Source organism: Mirounga angustirostris, unplaced genomic scaffold (genome assembly GCF_029215605.1).
Source record: "Mirounga angustirostris isolate CCGP_5_RB_7025 unplaced genomic scaffold, mMirAng1.0.hap1 SCAF_12, whole genome shotgun sequence".
NCBI lineage: Eukaryota > Metazoa > Chordata > Mammalia > Carnivora > Phocidae > Mirounga > Mirounga angustirostris.
In genome coordinates, this window is record NW_026991720.1 from 14180414 (window position 1) to 14203478 (window position 23065).

The 23065-nt window shown below is 46.3% G+C and overlaps 1 protein-coding gene and 1 long non-coding RNA gene across 3 annotated transcripts in view; one reads left to right on the forward strand and one right to left on the reverse strand.

The window, feature by feature from the left end:
* The window catches only part of LOC135362052 (uncharacterized), a 34809-nt gene extending 26260 nt beyond the window's left edge, over positions 1 to 8549 (forward strand). Inside the window, exon 2 of the long non-coding RNA XR_010406343.1 lies at positions 4690 to 8549. This is a non-coding gene — a long non-coding RNA (uncharacterized LOC135362052). The remainder of the gene's footprint in view (positions 1 to 4689) is intronic.
* The window catches only part of TBXAS1 (thromboxane A synthase 1), a 147781-nt gene that overhangs the window by 47630 nt on the left and 77086 nt on the right, over positions 1 to 23065 (reverse strand). For both annotated transcript variants that reach the window (XM_045864187.2, XM_064574894.1), the window contains exons 5-7: positions 18264 to 18380; positions 3078 to 3166; positions 1194 to 1342 (exon numbers count right to left, since the gene is read on the reverse strand). In XM_045864187.2, the coding sequence (XP_045720143.1) occupies positions 1194 to 1342; positions 3078 to 3166; positions 18264 to 18380 (355 nt within the window). The remainder of the gene's footprint in view (positions 1 to 1193; positions 1343 to 3077; positions 3167 to 18263; positions 18381 to 23065) is intronic.

Sequence of the window (23065 nt, forward strand, 5' to 3'; positions counted from 1 at the left end):
AAGGGAGGCTGCTTTGACCCCCTTGGCGACCCCTCCTACAATTTCAGTGAGGAGCTGACGCAGGTGCTGGGGACTTCCACAGAAATGGGCTCAGAAATGGGAACGAAACTGACCAAGGAATGAATACAATTTAGCAGCCCAGCAGAAAGGTTAGAAGTTAGGGCAATAATCAATAACAGCAATAGCAACACTTCAATACTTCCATAAAAGCAAGAAGGTGCCGGAATTGGCCAGAGGGCAAAAACTCACTTCTGAAATAAAAATAAAATAAATCGACCCGTCCCCACGGCATTAGGTAACCTGCCAATCACCCTTCACGTATGATTTCTAGTTTGCTGTGCGCCGGGCTTCCAGCGGAGAAGACTTCTGAAGAGGATTTTGCTGGAGGGGAGGAATATGTTGTAGAAAATGAAAGGCTTTGGGGGTGCCTAGGTGGCTCAGTCGGTTAAGCGTCTGCCTTTGGCTCAGGTCCTGATCCCAGGGTCCTGGGATCGAGTCCCACATCGGACTCCCTGCTCAGCGGGGAGTCTGCTTCTCTCTCTGCCCCTCACCCTGCTCACGTGCTCTCTCTCTCTTGCTCACTTGCTCTCTCTCAAATAAATAAATACATAAATAGATAAATAAGAAAATGAAAGGCTTTGGGCTCCCATCTTGGCTCTGCCTTTTTTTTTTTTTTTTAAGATTTTATTTATTTATTTGACAGAGAGAGACATAGTGAGAGAGGGAACACAAGCAGGGGGAGTGGGAGAGGGAGAAGCAGGCTTCCCGCGGAGCAGGGAGCCCGATGTGGGGCTCGATCCCAGGACGCTGGGATCATGACCTGAGCGGAAGGCAGACGCTTAACGACTGAGCCACCCAGGTGCCCCTTAGCTCTGCCTTCCTAAGCTTCAGTTTTCTCATCTGCAAAGTGGGGATGAGGCAGCGCGAGCAAAGTGCCCAGCACGGTCCTCCCTACAGCAGTGGCAAGAGAGGCCCGCGCTCCCTGCCTTGGTAATGAGTGGCCCCGGCTGGTTCCAGGAGCATGAGGCCTCTGCGGGGTGGACCCTGCAGGGCGACTCTCAGAGACCCCTCGAGTGCCCCTTGCTCGTGCTGGGGGCTGAGCCCCGAGAGCTGCTGGGCCCACCCCGCAGGCATGGGGCCCGGCCAGCTTGCCCGACCCCGGTCTTACCGCCCCGGGCAGGAGCTGTACTTACAGATCAGGACCAGGACAGGCCTGGGGATGGAGAATGCAAAGAAACGCCTGCAGTGCATCACAAAGGGGTGCTCGGGGGCCCTTCGGGAGTCCACCTGGGTGCCAAAGGCAACACTGGCAACCACATCCGTGGTGTAGCAGGTGTAGCACCTGTGGGAGAGGGAGCCATTTGGGTTAGGGAAGGACTCTGCCATTGGCCTCGCTCCTAAAGAGGCACCGCTCCACTGTCTACCTGCAGGAAAGGGAAGCTCCCTGCAGAGCTGAAGTGAGGGGGCGGGAGAGGAGCCCCCCACCCCCCCGGCCCCGGGATGGGATCCTTTGAACATGGCAACAGAATTCCAGAGGAGACACAAAAACATCTCGGATGGCTGATGCCAACGAAGACTGGGGAGGCGAGGAGAGCATCACTTCCTCGGCTCTCAGGCCTCGGGCAGCCTGAATCAACCAGCCACCGTCAAATCCCCAGAAGTATGCTCTAAATCTTCCTCCCCGTGGAGGAGGGAAACAGATGACCCAAAGCCCATGCTGTATCGTCCCAAAGCTGTGCAGAGTCCGTCCAAAGCCAGGATCGAGTGGTTAATTGATACAGAGCAAGTTGGGACTGATGAATTGGCATCCTGGTTGTCTAGTTTTATAAGCTTTGTCCCCCTCTTCCTCCTAATGATTGTGCAGTTTTTCTAAGAGTAACAAACCAAAAACAAGGGCCCTTCACACTCGAATAAATACAAGACAAACTTTGGGACCAGCTTCATGAACATATGTATATTATTACAGGAAACACGCGTTGCACTTTAGAAACAAACAGAAGGAAAAGTGTCTGGCAATAGCTCCAGAAAAATTAACCTCTTCAGCTCCAGGAAACCTGCCCTCGAAGGGCCATTTTGGTATCTTGCGGGAGCAGTCAGGTGAAGTTATTTCTAAGAAAAGCTACCAACGGGGTATGCATATCCTCTTATAACGAAAAGTTCTTATTTTTGTGGCTCGACGGGGGGGGGGGGGGGGGGGCACACACGGAGCTCCTTTCCTTCCAGGTTCTATCACCACCAGCTTATCGTTAAGGAATAAAAGACGTCTCCAGACGACGTCTTTTATTTTGACTGCTTTATTGAAAACATTCCTACAATTGATTACACATGTCCCACTATAGCGAAAACAGTTTGCCTACTGAATGTGATTGCTTCTGATCCTAGCGGCCCAAGAATTCAGGGTTTTTAAGTTATTTACTTTGCTTTCGTAGTTGCTCTTTAGCCAGCTCACACGGCTCATGACCAGAGAGCAAAGTGTGTGCGAGGATTTTGTAAACACCACGGCAGAATTTGAATGCTGGTGATGGTTATGTTATTACTTTATTAGCAATGATAATAGGAACGAGTCGGCTTCTGGCTGACCTGCCTCGCTCACCCTACTCCTGTGCTGTAAGCCATAACTTAGCCTAGGACAACTGGAGGGGAAGCCAGATAATCAGCCATTTAAATTTGGTGTCCACCGCTAAGTAATGGCTTCTAGTCTGGGGAGCACAATTCTTCTTGCAGTAAAAATGCATGGACTTTCCCCGCCACCAGCACCCGCCCCCCGCCAGAACCCTGTCCTCTCTGCCCCCTCCTGCATCTGCAGAGGCAAGAGGGCGTGTCCACCCACACACCACTCCCCACTCAAGGCTTCCCTCACCATGCCACACCTACCCTGGGCTTTGTTCACATTCTCTTCACATTTTACGTGGATTTCATTTCTTATTATTCAGTCCACCCATGCTTTTTATGAGCTTCTAGCATTTCCACAGTTTGCTGGTCCCGAGGTAATTGTCCAGCAATTATGTACAGTTACAAGAAGCAGCAATTCAAAAGCACGATTTCTCATCTGTCCTGTATCCACGTAGCACCCTTACCTCTGGATGTCGAAAGCGTCCCCAGATTCCGCATAGTGTTTTAAGTGAGCCAGGAGCAGATCGCAGGCTTGGCTGATTAGGGGCATCATCTGATAGAAGATAACAAAGGGGTAATTAGGACACCATGCAGGGAGCACACCTAAATTAGCTGCAGATAAAGAGGTTATGTGTGGCGCTTCCTGGGAAAACAGACCTTGTTTTCAAGGTTAACTTTCATGCAGCTAAGACTCAAGGGGAGGGTCTGAAATTCACAAATATCATAAAATACAATAGCTGTAAACGTCTGTTTTAGCTTACACAATCTGTTCTTTTGGAAGCAAAAAGAAGAAAGGATTTAGAGTAAATACTGTGAAATAATTACAAAAATGATCATTAAGGGCTTAGACAGAAATGAGAATCAGTACTTGGTTTCATGACATTTGGTTAGCATTAGAGAGTAAATAGACCACAATCCATATGTACTCTCTCTGGAATTAGCCCAAATCCATGTTTGCTTGGTTCCAATTATACTTTAGGTCTTCTGCTAGAATATAGAATCGTAGTCTCCAAAGGAACGTAAGGTCGTCCATTTCAACTTTTTACTCAATACAAAAATCACTTGTAGAGCATTTCTGAGGGGTGGCTATTCATTTCTGCTTCAGCTGCTTAAACCTCTGAATACGTACATGTAAGGGAACCCTTGACTTCAAGACGCCTTCCATGCCCACCCAGAAAAATTGCTGAATTTCTTTTTTTTATATTAAAATATTTTCATTATGGAAAACGTCTAGCATATGCACACACAGAGAGAATGGTATCGTGAACATTCATGTAATTATTGTCCAGCTTCATCAAGTTTGGATCTCATTTTTGGCTGCCGCCACTCTGACCCCAGCAGGCTGGCTCAAGTGGGTGGGATTCTTTGCGGAGCCTGATGGCCACCCATGTGATCTTCTATTTTCTCCTGTATGTTTGCAAAGCCAAGTCGGAAACATCGAGGGGAATCCTTCTAACCAGTGTCTGTTCTAGAATGACACCATAGCTAAAGCAACATGCCATAACATTGTTCTGAGCATTTCTTTTTTTTTTTTTTTAAAGATTTTATTTATTTATTTGAGAGAGAGAGAGAGAATGAGAGACAGAGAGCATGAGAGGAAGGAGGGTCAGAGGGAGAAGCAGACTCCCTGCCGAGCAGGGAGCCCGATGCGGGACTCGATCCAGAGACTCCAGGATCATGACCCGAGCCGAAGGCAATTGCTTAACCAACTGAGCCACCCAGGCACCCCTGTTCTGAGCATTTCTTATGGAAAACATTTTCGAAATGTTAAATATGTTCAGATTTTACGATTTTGACACTAGAATGTAACTTCCTGAGCGCAGGGAAGATTTTTGTCTTCTTGTCTCTTTGTCTTTTTGTTCATTTTTATGTCCACAGAACCTAGAACGATGTCTAGCACATAGTAATTATTTGTTGAACGAGGGAATGAATTTGAATGAATACTGAAGACCCAGTCTTTGCCTTTAAAAGTCTGGAGGCTTTAGGGAAAGTTATAGGATGTTAATCTACTTGTTAGAAGGTATGTTGTGCTGAGGCCAAAATCTGGCCCCTCTAACAACCTCTCACTGGTTTCAGTTGACTTCTTCCATGTGGTTCAAATACTCCGACAGCAAAGCACTGCTCCTCCTCATCTTCTAGACGATTGTCCCCGTCCCTTCAACCGCTCCTCGTGCAACACGGTCTGCGCACACTTCTCCATTCTTATCATTCACTCTCTCTCTCATCAGTGTTACTCCTAAAAGGCAGCTCCATAAATGGAACACAATATTTCAGGTAAGATCCCACAAATCGTAATTGGATCACTTCCCTGCCTGCCAATCACAAGCCCAGGTGTATGCGGACTTCCAGAGAAGACACGTAGGACAGGCAAATATGGAGGTTCGGGTCAACAAAAGCTACAAGGTCTTTTTCCACAAATCATCACCATATGCAATTGAGTTTTTGACACTTCAGACTCCATTCATTAGAAAAGCTTTATATTTACGTTACATTTATTGCTGTAAAAAGTTGTCCTGCCATGTGTTCTGAGCAGGACAATCTTTTAACTGCCCTAAAACATTCAGGTGATTGGAGAAGCCGGGCACAGTGGGACAGCCTGGGTGGCTGTTGGCCAGATGTTGGAGGGACACATGGCTTTGTTGGACCCCTCCCTCCTGTAGGTCTGCTAGTCACCCCATGTGTTCTGGAGTCTAAGGACAGAACTGTGATACCAGGGGCCCAACTGTTTGCTGTGGGAGCCCTCCCTGGAGGAGATGGTGCTGAGAAGCAGAAGGACACCCCTGGTGAGTAAGAGTGAGCTGTAGGCTAAGCTCAGGGCCATGTGAGTTTCCAGAGTGGGGACGATGGCCTGGGCAGCACCTAAGGGCAGGTCAAGGAGCAGACATTCAGAGCAGAGTACACCCCCGCACTCAGTGGAGAGATGGCAGAGCATCTGAGATTCTTCCTTGTTGCCAAGACTTCTGGAAGAAGCACCTGGAGAGGAAAATTCTGAGAAAAAGGACTTTCTGCTCATCCAGCTTCAAGGGCTGAGAGCACCAGAGTGCTTGTACTCAGTGTAGGTGGGCCACGGGGTGTACTCACACATTCAAATCTCATCTCCTGTAACATTGGTGATTCCTTCTTGTTCCATCTGAGATTTGGTAAGTGTGCCTTCTAAGCCTTCGTTCGGTTTGTCAATGTTTATCCAGGAGCAAACACAGAGCCTGTGGCCCTCCACTAGAGTGCTACTTTAGGTAGCTACAGAATTGGTCAGTCATCTCGGTTTCTGGCTCTTTGGCCAGCTGTGCGTGAACCTAGTAAATATTCAGCCAGGCAGCAACTGATCAATAAGGTGGCCGGGTAAGTTTGTCAAATGATTTGCCAAAATAGGAATGGAATTTACCTCATATGCCTATCCTGAAGTCCGCTCAAAACAGGGATGAGAATCGCTATCCTGATTTATTCTTCGTAACTCTGGGTGGACTCTTCATGACAACTGCATTCTTTTCTAAATGTTCACCCACTGTCAATTTAATAATCTCTCAGTACAAAAGTGCGTGTAAATGGGTCACTTTTAGTGGCCTCTGGGCCATCACTCTCAAAAAATCTTAGACTACCTTCGTGTTTGGAGAACTCTACTATCTCATCCACATTTCTGCGACTGCCTTCGCTGGCTATATCCTTCCATTATTTTAATAGACTTAGTGGTACAAGTGAACTCTATTTTAATAAAATCCCATATACCAAAATTTCTCTTTGATTTATTTCAGAGGAATAAGAACGTGGTAAAAAAAGAAAAATGCTGTTCGAAAGGAAGTCTTTTTAGATATCAAGCTTACAGCTCCCTTAATGTAACAAAAATGGTGTGCAACATAAAATTAGATTTATACTCAACTCTTCAGAAGCACGCCCTCTGCATAAAGAGGGGTCCACCCGTACTCAATCCAGTCATATGCTGAACAGTGCAAAGGGGGGCTGGACCCACTGCCCACCCTTGGTTCCTCTACAAGCTTGTAACTAGAATGCTTTGTGGCTGATGGGCATGATTGTAATTTTCTACCATGCTCTGCTTGCTGTCTGTTGCACTGAATGGATGATGACATTTTTATTTGGGTTAATGTGATATGAGATGGGCCATGTAATATGAAAAATGTTTTAAGAAGCAATGCAGAGAAAATATTGTAAGACAGTGGAGCATGATCTGTATGTTGGCCAATAGGCGTCATTTCAGGCTTTCTTCCTTGCATTATACACAAGAAGTTATGGAATATTCACTCTCACATGAGTTGCATACAAACAAAAGCTCTCTTTGATGGGCTTGCAATCATCTTTATACAATCCACAAGCCCAGCAGTTACTCCCCTGGATTTGCAGACAAGCAGACATGGGTGGCTTGTGCAAACACACACGCACAGATGAGCACACAATGCTATCGTCAGATCTTAATAAAAGATTCTCATTTGATTGTTACATTTCATCCTTGTAGGATAATGAGAAATTTTTATTTTTGTTTTTTTCCCACAGTTTTCATAATGCATGGACATGATACTTATCATCAGATAAAATATTAATGTTATTAGGTTTTAAAAGAATGATTTCTTCTTGGGGATGACAGTCTAACAGCCACACCCGAGGAGAAAGGGTTCCCATTTTGCTTCTCTCACCTCTCACATGGGTTGGCTTTATTCTAGATGATGCTGAGCATGCGGCTGGTCAGCCATTTGGAAACTAGCAGTCACCATCAAGGGTAAAGTACCACCCTCAGCCTAGGGAAGAAATTCTTCAAGGAAGGAAGGAAGTCCTTGCTCTGGACTGCTCTCTACCTGGAGTTGACTGTATTATTAAATCACCCAGTTAAAAAAAAAAAAAAGGATTTTTTTACAGACTGTGCCTGAGGAATTCTGAGTCAAGGTATAGACAGAGGGCAATAGAATTAATTTAACAAGGTGGAGAGAACTTTCTGAGTGATCAAAAGAGACAACTCATGGGGTAATGACAAAGAAGGGCTAAGAAATTCTCCCGCTCATAGGCTTTCTTCTCTCCTTCTAGGTGATTCCCAGAATTTCTTCAGTGGTGTTTCCTTCTCTGAGGCTAAGATGCTGACCTTGTTAAGTAAACTTGACCCTGGGAGAGCAAATTCTCAAAGCCACTGCCAGTTGTTAGATTTTTTCTGCTTGGCACTTCTTAGTTGTGTGGCCTTGGGCAAATTGCTCAACTTCAGTGAGTCTGTTTCTTCATCTGCAAAATGGGAATAATAAGACCTTCTTTGAAGAGTTGTGACAGCAATTAGAAATATGTAAAAGGCTTGGCACTAGAAGGCAGGCCAGCTATCCTCTGGAGGACCCTCATGCTCCCAGACTGCTTTGGATGCCTGGCACCATTTTCTTTCCTCTTATTCCCATTGGATCCACCTGTTCTTGTCTCACCATGTTATCATTAGTTCCTTGTCTCTCTCCCTTCATCTCTACCTCCCCATCGACTACTCTAATTCAGGCTTTGCCACCTGTCACCTGGAATGTGGCTGTCATCCTGCTTCTTGAGAACAAAGAAGCGTAAGCATCTTTGTAGTCTCAGTACTTTGTATTGTGCCAGACATATAGGTGGACTAAAAAACAATTTTCAAAGAGCTTCCTAGCCCTCTTTCTTTTCACTTTCAATCCATTCTGTACTCAGTCATCAGATTGGTCTAATGAAAATACTTGTGGGGACATAGATTGAAGGACATAGAACAAGCTTGTTATCCTATTTTCCAAAGCCCACTAACAACTGAATCCTGCCAAGAACCATGTGAGTAAGCTTAGCAGATTTTCCCCCAGTCAAGCCTTCAGATGAGATCATAGCCCAGGCCGACAGTTTGATGACTACATGCAGAGACCCTGAAACAGAGGTGCCCGGCAAAGCTGTGCCAGATTCCTGACCCACAGACACCATGAGCTAATAAAGTTTTGTTGTTTTAAGCTGCTAAGTTTTGGGGTAATTTGTTACACAGCAATGGGTAACTAACTAATATACTTTCAATGTCACCCTCTTGTGGCAACTCTTGTGTGTTGTCATGTATTATTGAAGTTTTCAGTATTTGTTCTATCAGGAATGAGCTCAGTGCAACACATGCAGTTGCATCTCTAGAAATATCTATGCGATGACAGGTTGACTGAATGTTCCTTGAGGGCCTTGACATAGAAGGAATGTTAATTGATCAACGAGCTCTTTCTGTCTGAGCACGAATGCAGTGCAGTTTGCTGGGCGCTGGCTCTGTGTGAAAGATCTGGTGCCCATGCTCGTTCTACCTCTTACTTTGGGCAAGTCATTTGAGTTTCTCTGATGGGGTCCTCACCCCCAAACAAGGGGCCAGTTGCAGTGCACTATAAAGTCCCTTTCCATGGACACTCTAGGATCTGAATGAGGTCACTAAGCAACAGATTGAGACAGTTACTTAGGGACCATGGAAAGAGCAGGCAACTTCCTAGTTTGGCAGAGTGAAGAGTTGGATGCATGAGCCTCTCTACTTGCTCCAACACATCCCAAGACCCCGTAAGAAAGTCTTATTATATCTCTTTCATGCACTGACTTCAGAATTACATAAAGACCTAAATCTGGTTATTTTTATGTTTCAATAATTCAGTAAAAGTGAAAATTAGAAATTCAGATCCTCTGACTCCTGGTTTGTTGCTTTTGCCTCCACATTCCCTTTGTTCCTCAGTCAACTGACTTCTAGGTTATAATTTCACTTAATGCAGCTCTGATGCCATGAACTTGGAAAACAAACAAACAAACACCATTAAACCCTTGGCGCCCCCTGGAACTTTGGAGAACAGAGTCAGCCCGAAGGCTCCTGAGCAGGGAGAGGGAAAGAGAGGGTCCCTTCTGCATTATCTCGTACTTCTAAACTGAGATGCCCCCCACACTTTGATGGTGTAAAGGCAGGGTGACTCATGGTCTACATATGAAGAGGGATTCAGAAAAGAGCCTGAGCAGAGGGCCCCACCCTAAGATGAAAATGTGGCTCCCGGGAGCTGTGTCCCCCCCGCCCCCCCCACCCCAGGGCCATGGAAAGTGGAGACTCCAAAGGTATGACTTGCAGCTGTCCTCATCTGTTCCGGAAGTGTCTGTCGCAGGATCTAGGGGGAAGTCTCGCATCCTGCAGGCTAAATGGCTGAAACCCCTTTCCTTACTCCCCCACTTTCAAGTACTTAATAGCTCCTCGCCCTCCAGTGAAGCTCGCACCAAACACTCCCCCGGCACAGAACTCTCTGTGCCTCAACCTACTTTTCCAGTTTTCTCTCACTAATCCCTTACATGTACCCTGTGTTCCAGCCAATTTGTACTCCTCTATTCCCTGAACACATCCTGTACTTTTCGTCCAGATGCCTTTGTTCCTGTAGCTCATTCTACTCGCAGTGCACCTTCTCCCTCTGTCAAAGCTCAGTAAAATCTTCAGGACTCACTTCCAATGCTATCCCCTGCCCCCAAAGTGGCTTCTGATGCTCGAAAGAAGATGTGAACTCTGTCACCATTTTCCACTACTCGGTGGTAACGTAGGATTTGTGCACTTTGTTGCCCTTGTACATTAAACACCCCCTTAAAGACAGGGACTAATAAATCTTCATTTTATGTTTTTATGAATTTATGAATTTAATGTTTCATTCTATTTGGCACTCTTAGACCTGCAGGCAATGTTGTTTTGGAACTGATGTCAGAGGGGGATTTTCTGAATAAATAAGAGTCAGCTAATGGGGATGGGAGATGGTATTTAAACATATTGTTGACTTCAAAAATAATAAAAAATAATACCTTAAAGTGCTTTAAATGGGTGGCTAACAAATGTAAAATTAATACCAGTTAACAAAACTTATTACCTCCTTTTGCCATCCAGATATTAGAAACATCCACGACTTATTTTTATGCAGAATTTCCTGCTGATAAGTATCAGCTCTAGCCATCTAGGTGAATAATCAAGTGTCATTTCTAATAAGTCAGTGGTTCCTGTCAAGAGTTGTGACCAATTAGAACTCACCCCGATGAGGAGGTGGCTGCTGGGGTTGCCTAGCAACAGCCAAGCTGGGAGGCACATTTAGATGCTCGTTTAGATTTAACCAGTGGCAAGTCAGAGTGACATTATGAGTCTGGCAAAGGAAAGCCAAATTATAACCCAGGATGGGGTACTCGTGATGAGGAGTGTGTGTTTTTTTTTAAATGCAAATGGAAAAGGAACATTTTAACCAGAATTTAAACAGTCCATCATTATACCAATTTTAATTAGGAGATTAGGTGTCAGTGGAATACAACTGTGTTGAAGGATAATGGTCCCTTGCTGCTAGAGAAATACCCAGACATTCTGGAAAATGGGCAACTGGTCAGGCAGAGACAATGTATTTTTGGGCTCCAAAGTATTTATTACCACAGCCACACTTGGTTGTAATGACTTTCATTTTTATTGTTTGGAAGGATTAAGAAATAAAAGCAAATATTAAGAATAGACTGCTGGAGGCTCATGCAGCCGAGAGAGAGCTGCTTACTGCAACATTACTGGGAGAGCGGGTTCTGTTCTAGAAGCCCTCGTGCACAATCGTCTGAAGAGTGTACAGTGAAAATTTAAAGGCCAAGCCAAACCGTGATGAAGACTGTAATCCTGCGAAGACTTTTGCACTGAAATGATCGCAGCTATGCATTTACTCATAAGCTGGCTATATCAACTTAAATTTTTTAAAATTGTAGTCATCCTGGAGTAATATGTCTTCTCCAAGGCAGGAAAGGCCTAGAGGGAATAATAACCACATCTGCCTCCGCCTTTAAGATTCATATATTATTGACTGTGCCTTCCTGACAGGAAACATCTGGATGAAAGTGAAAAATTAGGCAGAGCGCTGGATTCTTGGCGACTGTGAGAGATACCAGCCTTCCCTGTCAGTCTGGCTTTTCTTTAACTGAGTCCCTCTGCCCAGAGATATGATTGGCTCATTTGCTGCTGAGTGACACAACCAGCCAGGCTCAGGCTCCCCTGTATGAAGCTTCCAGCTCTCCTGTATCTGCTCAGCGGGTCACCATCAGCTTAGTGATGTGGGTGAATGAGGAAATCCCATTCCTTCTATTGTGCTTTGAGGACTGAGAAGACACGAGCCACCATATTGTGTAGGATCCATGGTCCATCCAGTTTGGAGCCTGGCCTCTGCTAGAGGCACTTAAAAATGGCGTCCCCCATGGACCACCAAAGTCACAGTGCCCTGTGGCCTCATTTCTCCCAGTTGCTGGCTTTGACGTTAACAACCCATGTTTTCACCTACTAAAAACTTATGTGAGCCCAGAACAAACAAGGTTAAACAGATTTCTTCACTGCAGACTCTCCCAACCCATTCATATACTAAGGTACATAGCTAATCTCTCAGAAGATGGTTGTCAGGGGTGCTTGGGTGGCTCAGTCAGTTAGGTGTCTGACTTCAGCTCAGGTCCTGATCTCAGGGTCCTGGGATCGAGTCCTGCTTCTAGCTCCCCACTCAGTAGGGAGTCTGCTACTCCCTTTCCCTCTCCCTCTGCCCCTCCTCCTGCTTGTGCTCTCTCTCTCTCAAATAAATAAATAAAATAAAATAAAAAAGAAGATGATTGGCAATATTTTATGGAATTGTATGACCATGGGCCTTTTCAGACCTCAACAATTTTAAGTCCTTTTCCTTGGTAGTAATTCATAGCTTGAAAATTCCTTATCATGTAAGTACAGTTTTGATGCTTTCCTCTTAAGTGTATTATTTTCTTCTTGGTTACACTGAAAGCTGCCACTTTTGTGCTGACTTACATAGTCTTAGAAGAGTCTTAGAAACTTACTCTAATTGACTTAATATTTGTAAAATCAGAAGAGCTTAGAGGAATTTACAAATGTGTAGATTGCACGGTATGCTCCCTCTTTCAGATGAATGATAAAATTTAAAAATAAAATTAGTGCTAACCTGGGTCCCCAGGGATTCCCCATTATTTATATTTTTCCCTCAGAGAGAATTAATTTAGTTCCAGTTTTGTTTCCTAAAATTAAATCTATTTACTTTCTGACCCATAATAAAGTTTTATACAACCCCAGGGTTACTCGTTAATAGTCTTTGGTAGAGAATCTAGCATAAGACTCTAAAAATCTCAATAAATCTACTGGTTGCCCTTTTAAAAAAATTCTCTTTTAGGGGACAGGGCGAACACTCTGGCAGGTCAACTGGGCAAAATATTTCCTAATAAAAACAAAAAATCCATCGTTTTCCCAGCAGCGCTCAGGAATCCTGTAACATAGACCTCAACAGCTTGGCTGTCACTGGACTATGATTTCGGTGGTCTCTTTTTCTGGAATCAGGAATGCAGCAACCAGATTTTCACCAGTGCCTTATCTTTCTACGTCATCCCAAATATGAAGCCAAAACCCAGTTTTATTTTAAATAAAAAATACGGCTTTGTGATTTAATGCTGATTTTAAAATCTTTTTTTTTTTTAATTTTTAAAATTTATTTATTTGAGAGAGAGAGAAACAGCATGAGAGGGGATAGGGTCAGAGGGAGAAGCAAGCTCCCCGCTGAGCCGGGAGCCCGATGTGGGACTCAATCCCAGGACTCGGGATCATGACCTGAGCTGAAGGCAGTCGCTTAACCAACTGAGCCACCCAGGCGCCTTAATGCTGATTTTAAAGTAACTTTCAAGCATTGCTGACAAAGCTGTCTAATATGTACATGGATAAAGACAGTGCCATCTCGGCCCTCTGAATATTAATAACACTTCCAGACACAGGTAGGAGAGGGCGTAGACTGCCAAGGTGCTAATGGAAACAAGCTGCAGAATTCCAAGGGAAAACAAATCTTTATTTCAAGAATAAATTCTGAAGTTTGATAACAGAAGTCCCCAAGCTATTTATGAATTCAGCAAGGAATGGAGATATTGATATTTCAAAGCTATTTCGGGGGAAGACGGGCTCAGGTGTCCATAATCGAGGGGAGGGCAGGCTCGGGTCTGTTGTCCAAGCTTCTCTCGTCATTTCTGCCTCCTCCACTCCGTGTCCCTGTGTGCCTCACTCTCCTCTCTCTGTCTTTGGGAACTGCTTTTTCTATTTCTGCATGTATATACCTGTGACTCTCTAAAGAGAAAGCCAATGATGTGCCTCATCCCCTTATTTAGCTTTTCCTTGATAAAATTATTCCCTTTTGTTTTACTTTTATCTTTGTCTTAACATACATCCTTCAGTAGAAAGCTTCCCGGCTCTTTGATTCTCCATCTGTCCATCCACCCACCTACCCGTCCATCCATCCATCCATTCATCCAGCAAATCATCACTGAGTACACATTATGTGCCTATTGCTATGCAGTTAATGATAGAGAAAAGAGGAGTAAATGGGCTATTAGCCGGCAGTAAAGCTACAGAGAAAAACAGAGCAGGGAAGGGGAGACAAGTTTCTGGGGCTCAGCTCCTGCAAGTCTGGGGAAACCCCAGGTCTTTGATGGTCAGGTGAGGGACCAAGAGGAAGACTCACACCAGTCCTTTCCACTCTGACTCTTACCAGAATTATGGCAGGGACATTGCAAAACATACAGATTCTCAGTCACCTGTAGAAGTTCTCATTCTGAGGTCCTAGAGTGGCTAGAATTATGTATTTTAACAAGGATTCTAAGTGATTCTGGTGCAACCCTTGGTCACACAGGGTTTGAGCACCAGTGACCTAGAGAGCAAAGGGCAATGGGTGGTTAAAGACCAAAGAAGCATCTAGAAACCTAGAGGGTCACTTAGGCTGGGGGAGGAGGTAGTCAGGGGCACTAAGACTGGCACCCTGCCCTCCCTCCCTCCTCCCCTCCACCCATCTTCCACAGGGTAGCAACTAGCCCTTGTCATAGCCTCCATCCTGTCTATACTTTGGTGCAGAGTGATCTGTGCTCAGAGTCCCAAACCTTGCTCTTCAGATTCCAAGGGAAGCTGCCTGTAGAATTAGAAAATTCTTTTCTTAGAATTTTAGAAATTCTAAGATTAGAATTTCTAAAATTCTAAATTAGAAAAATCTTTTCTTCCCCAAGAATGTTTAGCTTCCAAGACCACTGTCTCAATAGGGCTTGAGAAAGCCTGATGTGTGTGCAGGTCAAAACTGAGCACCGACCTCCTGATTCTGGAAGGCATCCCCTGCCTCCTTCTGAAGCAACACGCACCACTGATTCAGTGCAAGAAGGAAGACTACAGGAGACATGATTTGTAGAATACAACACACACAGACATTGCTTGAATGTTTGAAAATATTATCTTTGTCACATAGTTTTCTGTGCTGGTGTTCCTTTCTACCTAAGCAACATTTAACACCTTTGGCTGCTCCTTCCTCCTTGAAATACATTTCCCTTCCACATTCTCCTGGACTTCTATTGCAGGCTGCTCTTTTTGAGTCTTACTTGTAGGTCTCTCCTCTGCCCCTCACTTGAATATGGTTCTCACCACCACCCTCTTCTCTTCCTGTACTGCATGCACGCTGGGCGTGACCTTGCCATGTCTGTTTTTGATGACCATCTTTCCTGCCCTCTCTCTTGAGCTCCTGACCTGCAGTCAACTACTTCCTGACATATCTATTTAGATGCCCCCTCCCACCCAAGAACCTCAAACTCACCCAGTCTAAATGCCCCAGAGGTGGGGAGAGAGGTGACTATTGCTGCCACTGGAATGGCATCCTTTCTAATGGAAACCCCAGAACTTAAATTCAACTATATTGAGTGGGAAGATTTTTCAATAGAGTTAAGTTTACGGGTAGTATATGTTAAGTAATGGGGTAGAACTGAAGCAAAACCCAGGGAATCTGGTCTGTGAAATTTCTCCCTCCTCCCTTCCCCTCTCCCCTACTCCTTCACATCATATATGACCTCCCGCTTTCCCCTTGGTACCTTAGTGCAATAAACCACTTGGAGGAACTCTATTTTCTGCAACGAATCCAAAGCATTTTCTCCTTCTGAACCTAGGAGCACTGAATTTCTTTGGGAAACGACATTCTATCAGTTTTTGGAGTATACGCTATAGAGTGCTAAAGAAATCTAGACCTTGAAAAAAGACCCAGATTTATTATTTTTTTTCCCAAAGAAACAGCTCAGATCTGTCAAGAAAACTTTCTCCCCTTTCTTGCTTACTTAGAAAAAAAAAATCAGCTACCCTTCATCAATTTCTTTTCAACAAGTGATGAGATTCTGCATCTGCTGTGCTGCCCGAAACCACTGTCTACTCATGATCAAAGAAATTTGATGGGACATGTTTGAGCTAGTGATGTCAACCCTCGGTTTACCTACTTCTCTTCCCCACCCCTCTTTTCGGCTGCCTCAACATTTTAGTGACTGCCTGTAATAAAGGTGACACTCCCCCCACCTTGTCTGGGTGGTCATCCTAGTGCTTTGCAGTTTTTAAAGAAGCAGGCCCTTCCTTGGAACAGATCCTCACCCGAAATCTCAGTATGTAGCACAGCGAAGCGTGGAGCAGGGCCCGTTCCTCCAGCTGAAGCGAGACCGCCCGTCCTTGCGTTTCCCTGAGGGGATCTTACCCGGCGCTGGCTTCACATGGGAATCACCTGGGGAGCCGCAAAGCCCCTCAGACCCGGGCTGCCTTCCAAACCAGGCCGCTTTAATCAGAACTGGTGATGCGGGCCTCCGCCCTGGTTTTCAAAGCTCCCAGGTGATTCGCATGTGTACCTGCGGCTGAGGAGGGCAGTGTCTCCTGCTCCCCGCGCCCTCCCGGGTCAGACTGGGGCCTGCGAGGAGGGAACCGAGCGTGCGTGGGCAGCCCTACTAGGATCTGGGTCCGTTCTCATGCTGCCGTGTCCCATTCTGGGTGAAGCAGTGGCAGGCCCACGTGACCAGATGGTGGAGCTACGTTTCTCAAAGGGCTTTACCGGTAAGAAAGGAGAAATGTGTACTTCCTCTGTGTGAAACGTGTCTCCATACCTTAGTAGCTTCCAGACTTGGGCAGGAAAGATAGAAGTGCTGCTTCTGATCCCCCTAGGTTTCCACAGAGGCCCCGTTTGCTACCCTTTCCTTCCCCCCGCTCTCCAGATGGCCCCTGGGACGGTCCTAAGGAGGCTTAGAACAATGTTTGAAAATCACACGAAGGTAAGAGAGGCGAAGCATGTTCTGGAGTTGGATTAAGACGTTGGCTGTGCCACTTAAGCTGTGTGACGTGGAGCGTGTTACTTAACCTCTCTGTGCCTCAGTTTCCTTCTCTGTGCAGTGAGGGTGATCCTGATAGTACTGACCTCACAGGGATGTGGTGGAGATGACGTGCGGTGAGACAGATGCACAGATAAGAGCTCGGTGAGTTTCAGCTGGTGCTACAGGCTGAGCTCACCCGCCGCCCTCCAATACCAAAACCTCACCAAACGTGGGCAGGATCACTGGTTTCTGAGCGCATTTTATTGGATGGGATTAATTACGAAGTATGGGACCTCTCCCCTTCTGGGGGACTTCAGAAGATTTATAGGAATTCAACAGGACTGTATGGGTGAGCATCTTGAGTTTAAGAGTAGCTTTCATTTCTTGACCTGAAGACGGAGCCCAGGCTGGGTCTGGAACAGCTAGACATGGTGGATGGCTCTGGAAGGACGCTTGCTCTGGAGTTGCCCAGGTACTTGGGACTCTGAGTCAGTCCCTGAGCACTTCACATCAGAAGCGTTCAAGTGCTCGGTCCCCCAAATGCTTGCAGAATTCAGGCCAAACACCAAAGCCGGACCAGCCATTGGTGAAGATCATGTGTGACGGAACTTGGCCGAGAGGCAGGACCGAGGGCCGGAAGAAAAGGGTGGGTCTCTGGCTGGGGGAAAGAGGGAGCCCAGGGTTTTAAAGAGCTGGCAGCATGTTGTGTTCCTATCCCACTGACGCGGCCTCCAAGGTTACCCTGGGCATGCCTGTGTGCCTGGCGTTCACTCCTCCCCCGCGGCCCACGGCCCTCTCTTCCCTCCTTCAGACTGGATCCACAGCTCACCTTTGTTTCGAGGAGTTCTCTGGTTCCTCCCTATGGAAAAGGTGTTTCACCTGGGAGTTTATTAGAAATGCAGAATCTCAGCGCCCCCTCCTCCCAAGACCTGCTGAATCAGAATCTGCATTTTAACAAGATCCCCAGGCGAGCCATCAGACACGGAAGGAGGGGAGGCCCGGCTCCCGTTTTCTCCTGCGTGGCCTCAAAGTGCCCGGGGCAGAGTCTTGGGACCTCGCGGGGGTGCCAGACGCACTTGTACACTCGTAATTGTTTTGTGGCCACTGGAGATGGGGGAGCCTGAGGAAGTGGAAGCCACTCCAGTACACTCCCCCGGGCCTTTTTGCGTCCTAGGGAGCTTTGAAGGCCCCTGTGGGCAGGGCATTTTATTTATTTATTTATTTATTTATTTATTTAAAATTTTTTTAAAGATTTTATTTATTTATTTATTTGAGAGAGAGAGAATGAGACAGAGAGCACGAGAGGGAAGAGGGCAGAGGGAGAAGCAGGCTCCTCGCCGAGCAGGGAGCCCGATGAGGGACTCGATCCCGGGACTCCAGGATCATGACCTGAGCCGGAGGCAGTCGCTTAACCGACTGAGCCACCCAGGCGCCCCGGGCAGGGCATTTTAAAGTGCCGCGTGGACAAGGGGTGCCACGGAAACCCGCTCTCCATCATGATCTGGAGAGAAGGAACCGTAAGGGGTGAGTCTGCATTCCCTGCATCTTACCTTAGTCAGCTTTTCAGGACTGAAAGCCGAAGTCAGGACACTTCTGACCTCTTCCCATCTTCTGTCACGTAAAAACAGGATGCTGTGCATTACTGGTTTGGACTCCAAACCCGACACCTGAGAGAAACAAGCAGAAGATTAGGACACGAGGGAGGCAAAGCCACCTTGGTGACAATACGGGTCTATGACAAACACTCTAGTTAAAGTCTACCAATGACCCCCAAACTAGGAGAATTCTCTCGCAAGGATATGGAGGAAGCATGTAAAGGCTCACAGATAATGGTCCAAAGATTCATGGGTGAGGGCCCGGGGGTAGGCTCTGCTGACCCACTTCTACCCTCTTACAATGCGGTTCTCACCATACAAGTGACTCAGCGGCTTCTATGGGTCCTGCCGCCCCCCTGCGGAGCGAGAGTTCCCTGAGGACCACACAGAAGGCTTCTTGGAGTTGGGCTCGTCTTTCCTGGCATTGAGGTTCATGTCTGAACTTGGTGGCAAGAGATTTTGTGTGGCTGGATTGGTTACGTTGGGCCGGGAGATGACAGACTCGTGTCTCTGGCTCTTTGGGGACACGGGTGTGGAGGGGGAGAGAACGTGGGGAGTGTGGAGGGAGGGACAGGGAATAGCAAGAGAATCTTTCAGAAGTACGTCTCAACAGAGCTGCTTCGAAGAGGACTCCTTCACTGTGTTTCTGGGTTCTTCTAGTCAATCATTTTTCTCATTCAGCAAACATTTGTTGGGTCTCATATGTGCAAGGAGTTGGCTACACAGTGTCGAATAAAGAAGGCATTGCAGTGGTCTTCAAGGAGCTGACAGTCTCTTGGGGATGCAGACAGGAAGCCCCTACACTAACAAATATGCGTGTTATGAGAGAGAAATAGAGCCAGGTGAGAGAACGATAGGCCTAACTGGCCAGGAAGGAGGCTCTGAGGGGAGCTGTTCAAACTGAGTCTGAAAGCATGCAAAACATGAAAGCCCGCAAAACACTCCTCACCCTTCTTCCCAGGCCATTCTGTTCCAGTTTGAAACCAGCTACTCCTACCAGGTCATCCAAACTGGGGTCCCGCAAGCTGGTCGGAGTGCCCCCAGACCCAGGGCGCCAGGGTACAGGAAGGCAGGGGGATTGGAAGACCAAGCACTCTCTGGCACCTTGTTTGATGGACACTTTCACTATTTCTTTTCACTGTTTTTGAGTTGAAATATGAAGCCAGCCATCATAATTCAAAAGCCTGGTAAAAACTCGTGTTTAGAGGAAAATTATAATTTTCTGATAAAATATGAACATTCAAAATAAGCTATAAAACGTAACTGCCAAGTATCTAGGGGGGATTTAATTATATAGTAGAAGGAAGCTGCTGAGATATTTTTCTGCAGAGAAATCCCTCTCCCTATTTAGAATGAAATTCTTGAGGAGTGCCATGGTCATTATACAGAATTGTACTTTTATGGAATTTGGGGAATATGACCCATTTGTTTGGGTTCCAGAGTCAAAGGAGGAAATGGTACATTATGTAAATTTGCATATTGGCAAACACCCAGTCCTGGGCCACGCTACATGTAATGAAGCATTTCAGTGCAAGGAGAGCTGGGTGGTGGTTTATGGGGTTCTGACGGAACAGAATATATTAGAGGTAAGAGTCATGGTTGATTGGATCTTGCATCTGTCCTTCAGACCTAAGGATTGGATCCATGAGATTTTTTTAATCTTGCACCCAGAGGACAGATCTAATCTTCCACATAATACGTCAGCGTTGTCCTCAAATATCTTCCTCATCAGCCTGCCATGCCAACACTCTCCTCTCAGCCCACAGCTGCCATTAGAATTCTCCATTTCATGATGGGAAATTTCAGGGCATTGGTTAGAGTCGTGTTTTCGTTTCTAGAGATGACACTGTGAGAGGGAGAGCAGCTGATCGGTCCCTTCAGAAGAGCGGTGGGGTGATGAGGGGACAGTTTGACAGATTTTGGAATGTGTAGCTGGAAAGAGAAGACTTGTTAGATCAGAGAGTGGTACTTAGGATGCACTGAAAACTTACTGAATGCATATTTTGTGGAAGAGGAAATTTAGGTTGTTTCAGTGACCCTGAGGGGTAGAAGTGGGTTCTGTTGTGGAAGCTATGGGGAAAATTCCAGCTCATCTAAAGGAGAACCTCTGAGCAGTCAAAATCCAGAATTGTTCCAAGATAAAATAACCTGCTTTGAGTGATGAGCCCCTGTCACTGCTGACTGTAATCCATTTTGGGGAAATTCGACACAAGAGGCTTGAGCTTCCAGGGGGGATGGGTCTAAATGACTCTTAAGGACTCTTCCAGCCCTGAGGCTTCATCTCCAGGGGAACACTACAGGCTTGTCTGCACATATATATACTTTTCAATTGTGGCAAAATACACGCAATGTAAAACTTACCATCATAACCATCTCTAAGCATACAGTTGTGTAGCGTTAAGTATATTCATACTGTGCAACCATCTCCACCATCTGTCCACAGAACGCTTTTCATCTTGCACAACTGAAATTCTGTGCCTATCGAACACTAACTCCCTTGTCCCCTCCCCCAGCCCTGTTTCTGCATAATAATTGGCTCCATTTACTGAGTGATGCTTCCAGAGCTCAGCCCTCCAGAGGGCTCTCTCCTGAGGTCCGAGACTGGGAGTATTGAGACAGGAAGGAAGATCCAGAGAAACAGGGCTTTCTAGACTCCTGTCCGCCCAGCCCTGTCGCCTGAGTCTCAGCGCAGGTGCCTCCAATCACTCTGCAGCCAGGGGGTTTCCAGACTACAGGCCATAACCAGCCATGAAATCAAGGTAGTGGATGGCAAACAGCATTTTAGAAAAGAAAAGCTAAGGGAAACAGGGAATAGAACGGTGTAGAAGATACTCTGAGGAGCATTTCAAAGTAAGAATAAGTATTTTGTTTTCAAGATAGGGGTGTGTGTGTGTGTTTGTGTGTATGTGTGTGTGTAAGAGAGAGCATGTGAGAGTGTATGTGTGTGGGAGAGTGTGTGGGTGTGTATTCTGTGTCATAATGTGAAATGTGTTTTTACACAGTCAAAAAATTTCCAAAAGCCTACTCTAACCTAAACCCCCAAACTGGGAGTGTTCCCCCCTCCCTCGACTAAAATCCTGCCCATTGCGGAGTTACCAAGCTGTGGCCATTTACTGAGCACTACTATGTGCCAGGTTCTACGTCAGCACCGAAACTATCGAGACAAAGAATGGAATCCTTGCCCTCAAAGGAGCTCACAGTTGACTTGGAGGGTGGGAATGGGGTGGTTTACAACCAGTATATGTTGATCTTACCGCTAACAAAGTGCTTTTCACATCATTTCCTTCATCTTGGGGTGATTCTCCAGGAATTATGAAAACACTGCTTTGGCAAGCCGCAATAGCTCAATAGTGGCCTTGTGGCCAAGTTCCCCTGGGACAGCTGAATGCGTTTGTCTTTTCCATTAAGATCTCTTAAAATGGAGTCTAGCTTCTTATTAGGCCCGCCAAGCATAAGCTTTACACTTTGAAGAACCACATCATCCGGAGGAACGAGTTATTAAAGCAAACCAACACCTCGACATTCTGTGTTCCCAGGAAGAGAGCACCATGCATGGGGGGTTGAGCGTGGGCCAGACCCGTGGCCTGAGAGAGCCACACGAGAACCACCAACTCTTTCTGGAAAATGCTGCAAAATGCAAAATGCATGCAGTGCATGTTTTTGCTATCACTGAGCAGGTGTGTCATGATGAAAAATGTGTAAGAGGCCTAATAGAATATGAAGCTGGAGCCCTCCCCGCCCCCCCCAAAAAAGGTTTCTTGTGTCCTGGCACCTGCAAGAACGTTGACTTAAGATGTGTATGATCTCTGTGATGCCTTGGCAGGGCAGTCAGCAATCCTCCAACAGCCACACCGGGCTGCAGGCAGTCTACAGAGGGAGGTGCTTCTGAAGACTCCAAGATACTGTTACAGATCTCCGGTCATGAGGCCAGTGTTGCCAACCCGTTCAGTGTAAAGTATGTCAGGTACGCTGCAAAAATATGAATATCAAAGTGTGCCATGATCACAAGATGCTGGGCCTGCGGTTGCCTTTCAAATTCTCACACAACCTTGCCCAGATGAGGAAGCTCTATGGCACCACCTCTTTCTCTCCTCATCTGCGTCTGTGAAACCTCTTGCTCGGCCCCTTATTATATGACTCAACAAAAGCTCTAGAATTCTCTCACCTGGATAAGCCCAAATTCTATGAAAACATGTTATTTTCACCATATGACGACTGCTATCCGGCTGTACAAAGATTTCAAACAAACAGCTTAGATTGGGTGCTTTGATGTAGAAAAAGTGTTCTGTCCCCACTGGGGCGTTTTTATCCATTCACTCTTGGCCAGTAGAAAATGATCCTAAGGGACACACTTTGGTCCCTCGCTCTGCCTTAGACTGGGACTGGTCTAGGGGGCTGGCTTAGGGGGCCCAACCCAGATCAGGCTCCATCTGCCAACTCGGCATCAGCTGCTGGAAGGAAGGGGACCTCTTTTAATTTGGACGAAGTCCTGATATGGGCACTGGTGGCCCTGCCTGATATAGGGTTCCTAGAATTTTATCCACCAAAGAGGAGGAAACCACAGGCTTGGTACTGTGTTTCTGTGAGCCCTATACCCCACAGCGCGGGCTCCTCCTGACTGGGGGAGGGGTCCGGGGGGCTTGTGAAGTCTTCGGAGGAACACCTTCAAAAGCTCCCAGCAGTTTCTTGACAGAAACAGTGTTAAGGAGAGACAGGTATTCTGGATATAGCACCTGTCACGCTTGACTGGGAGAAGA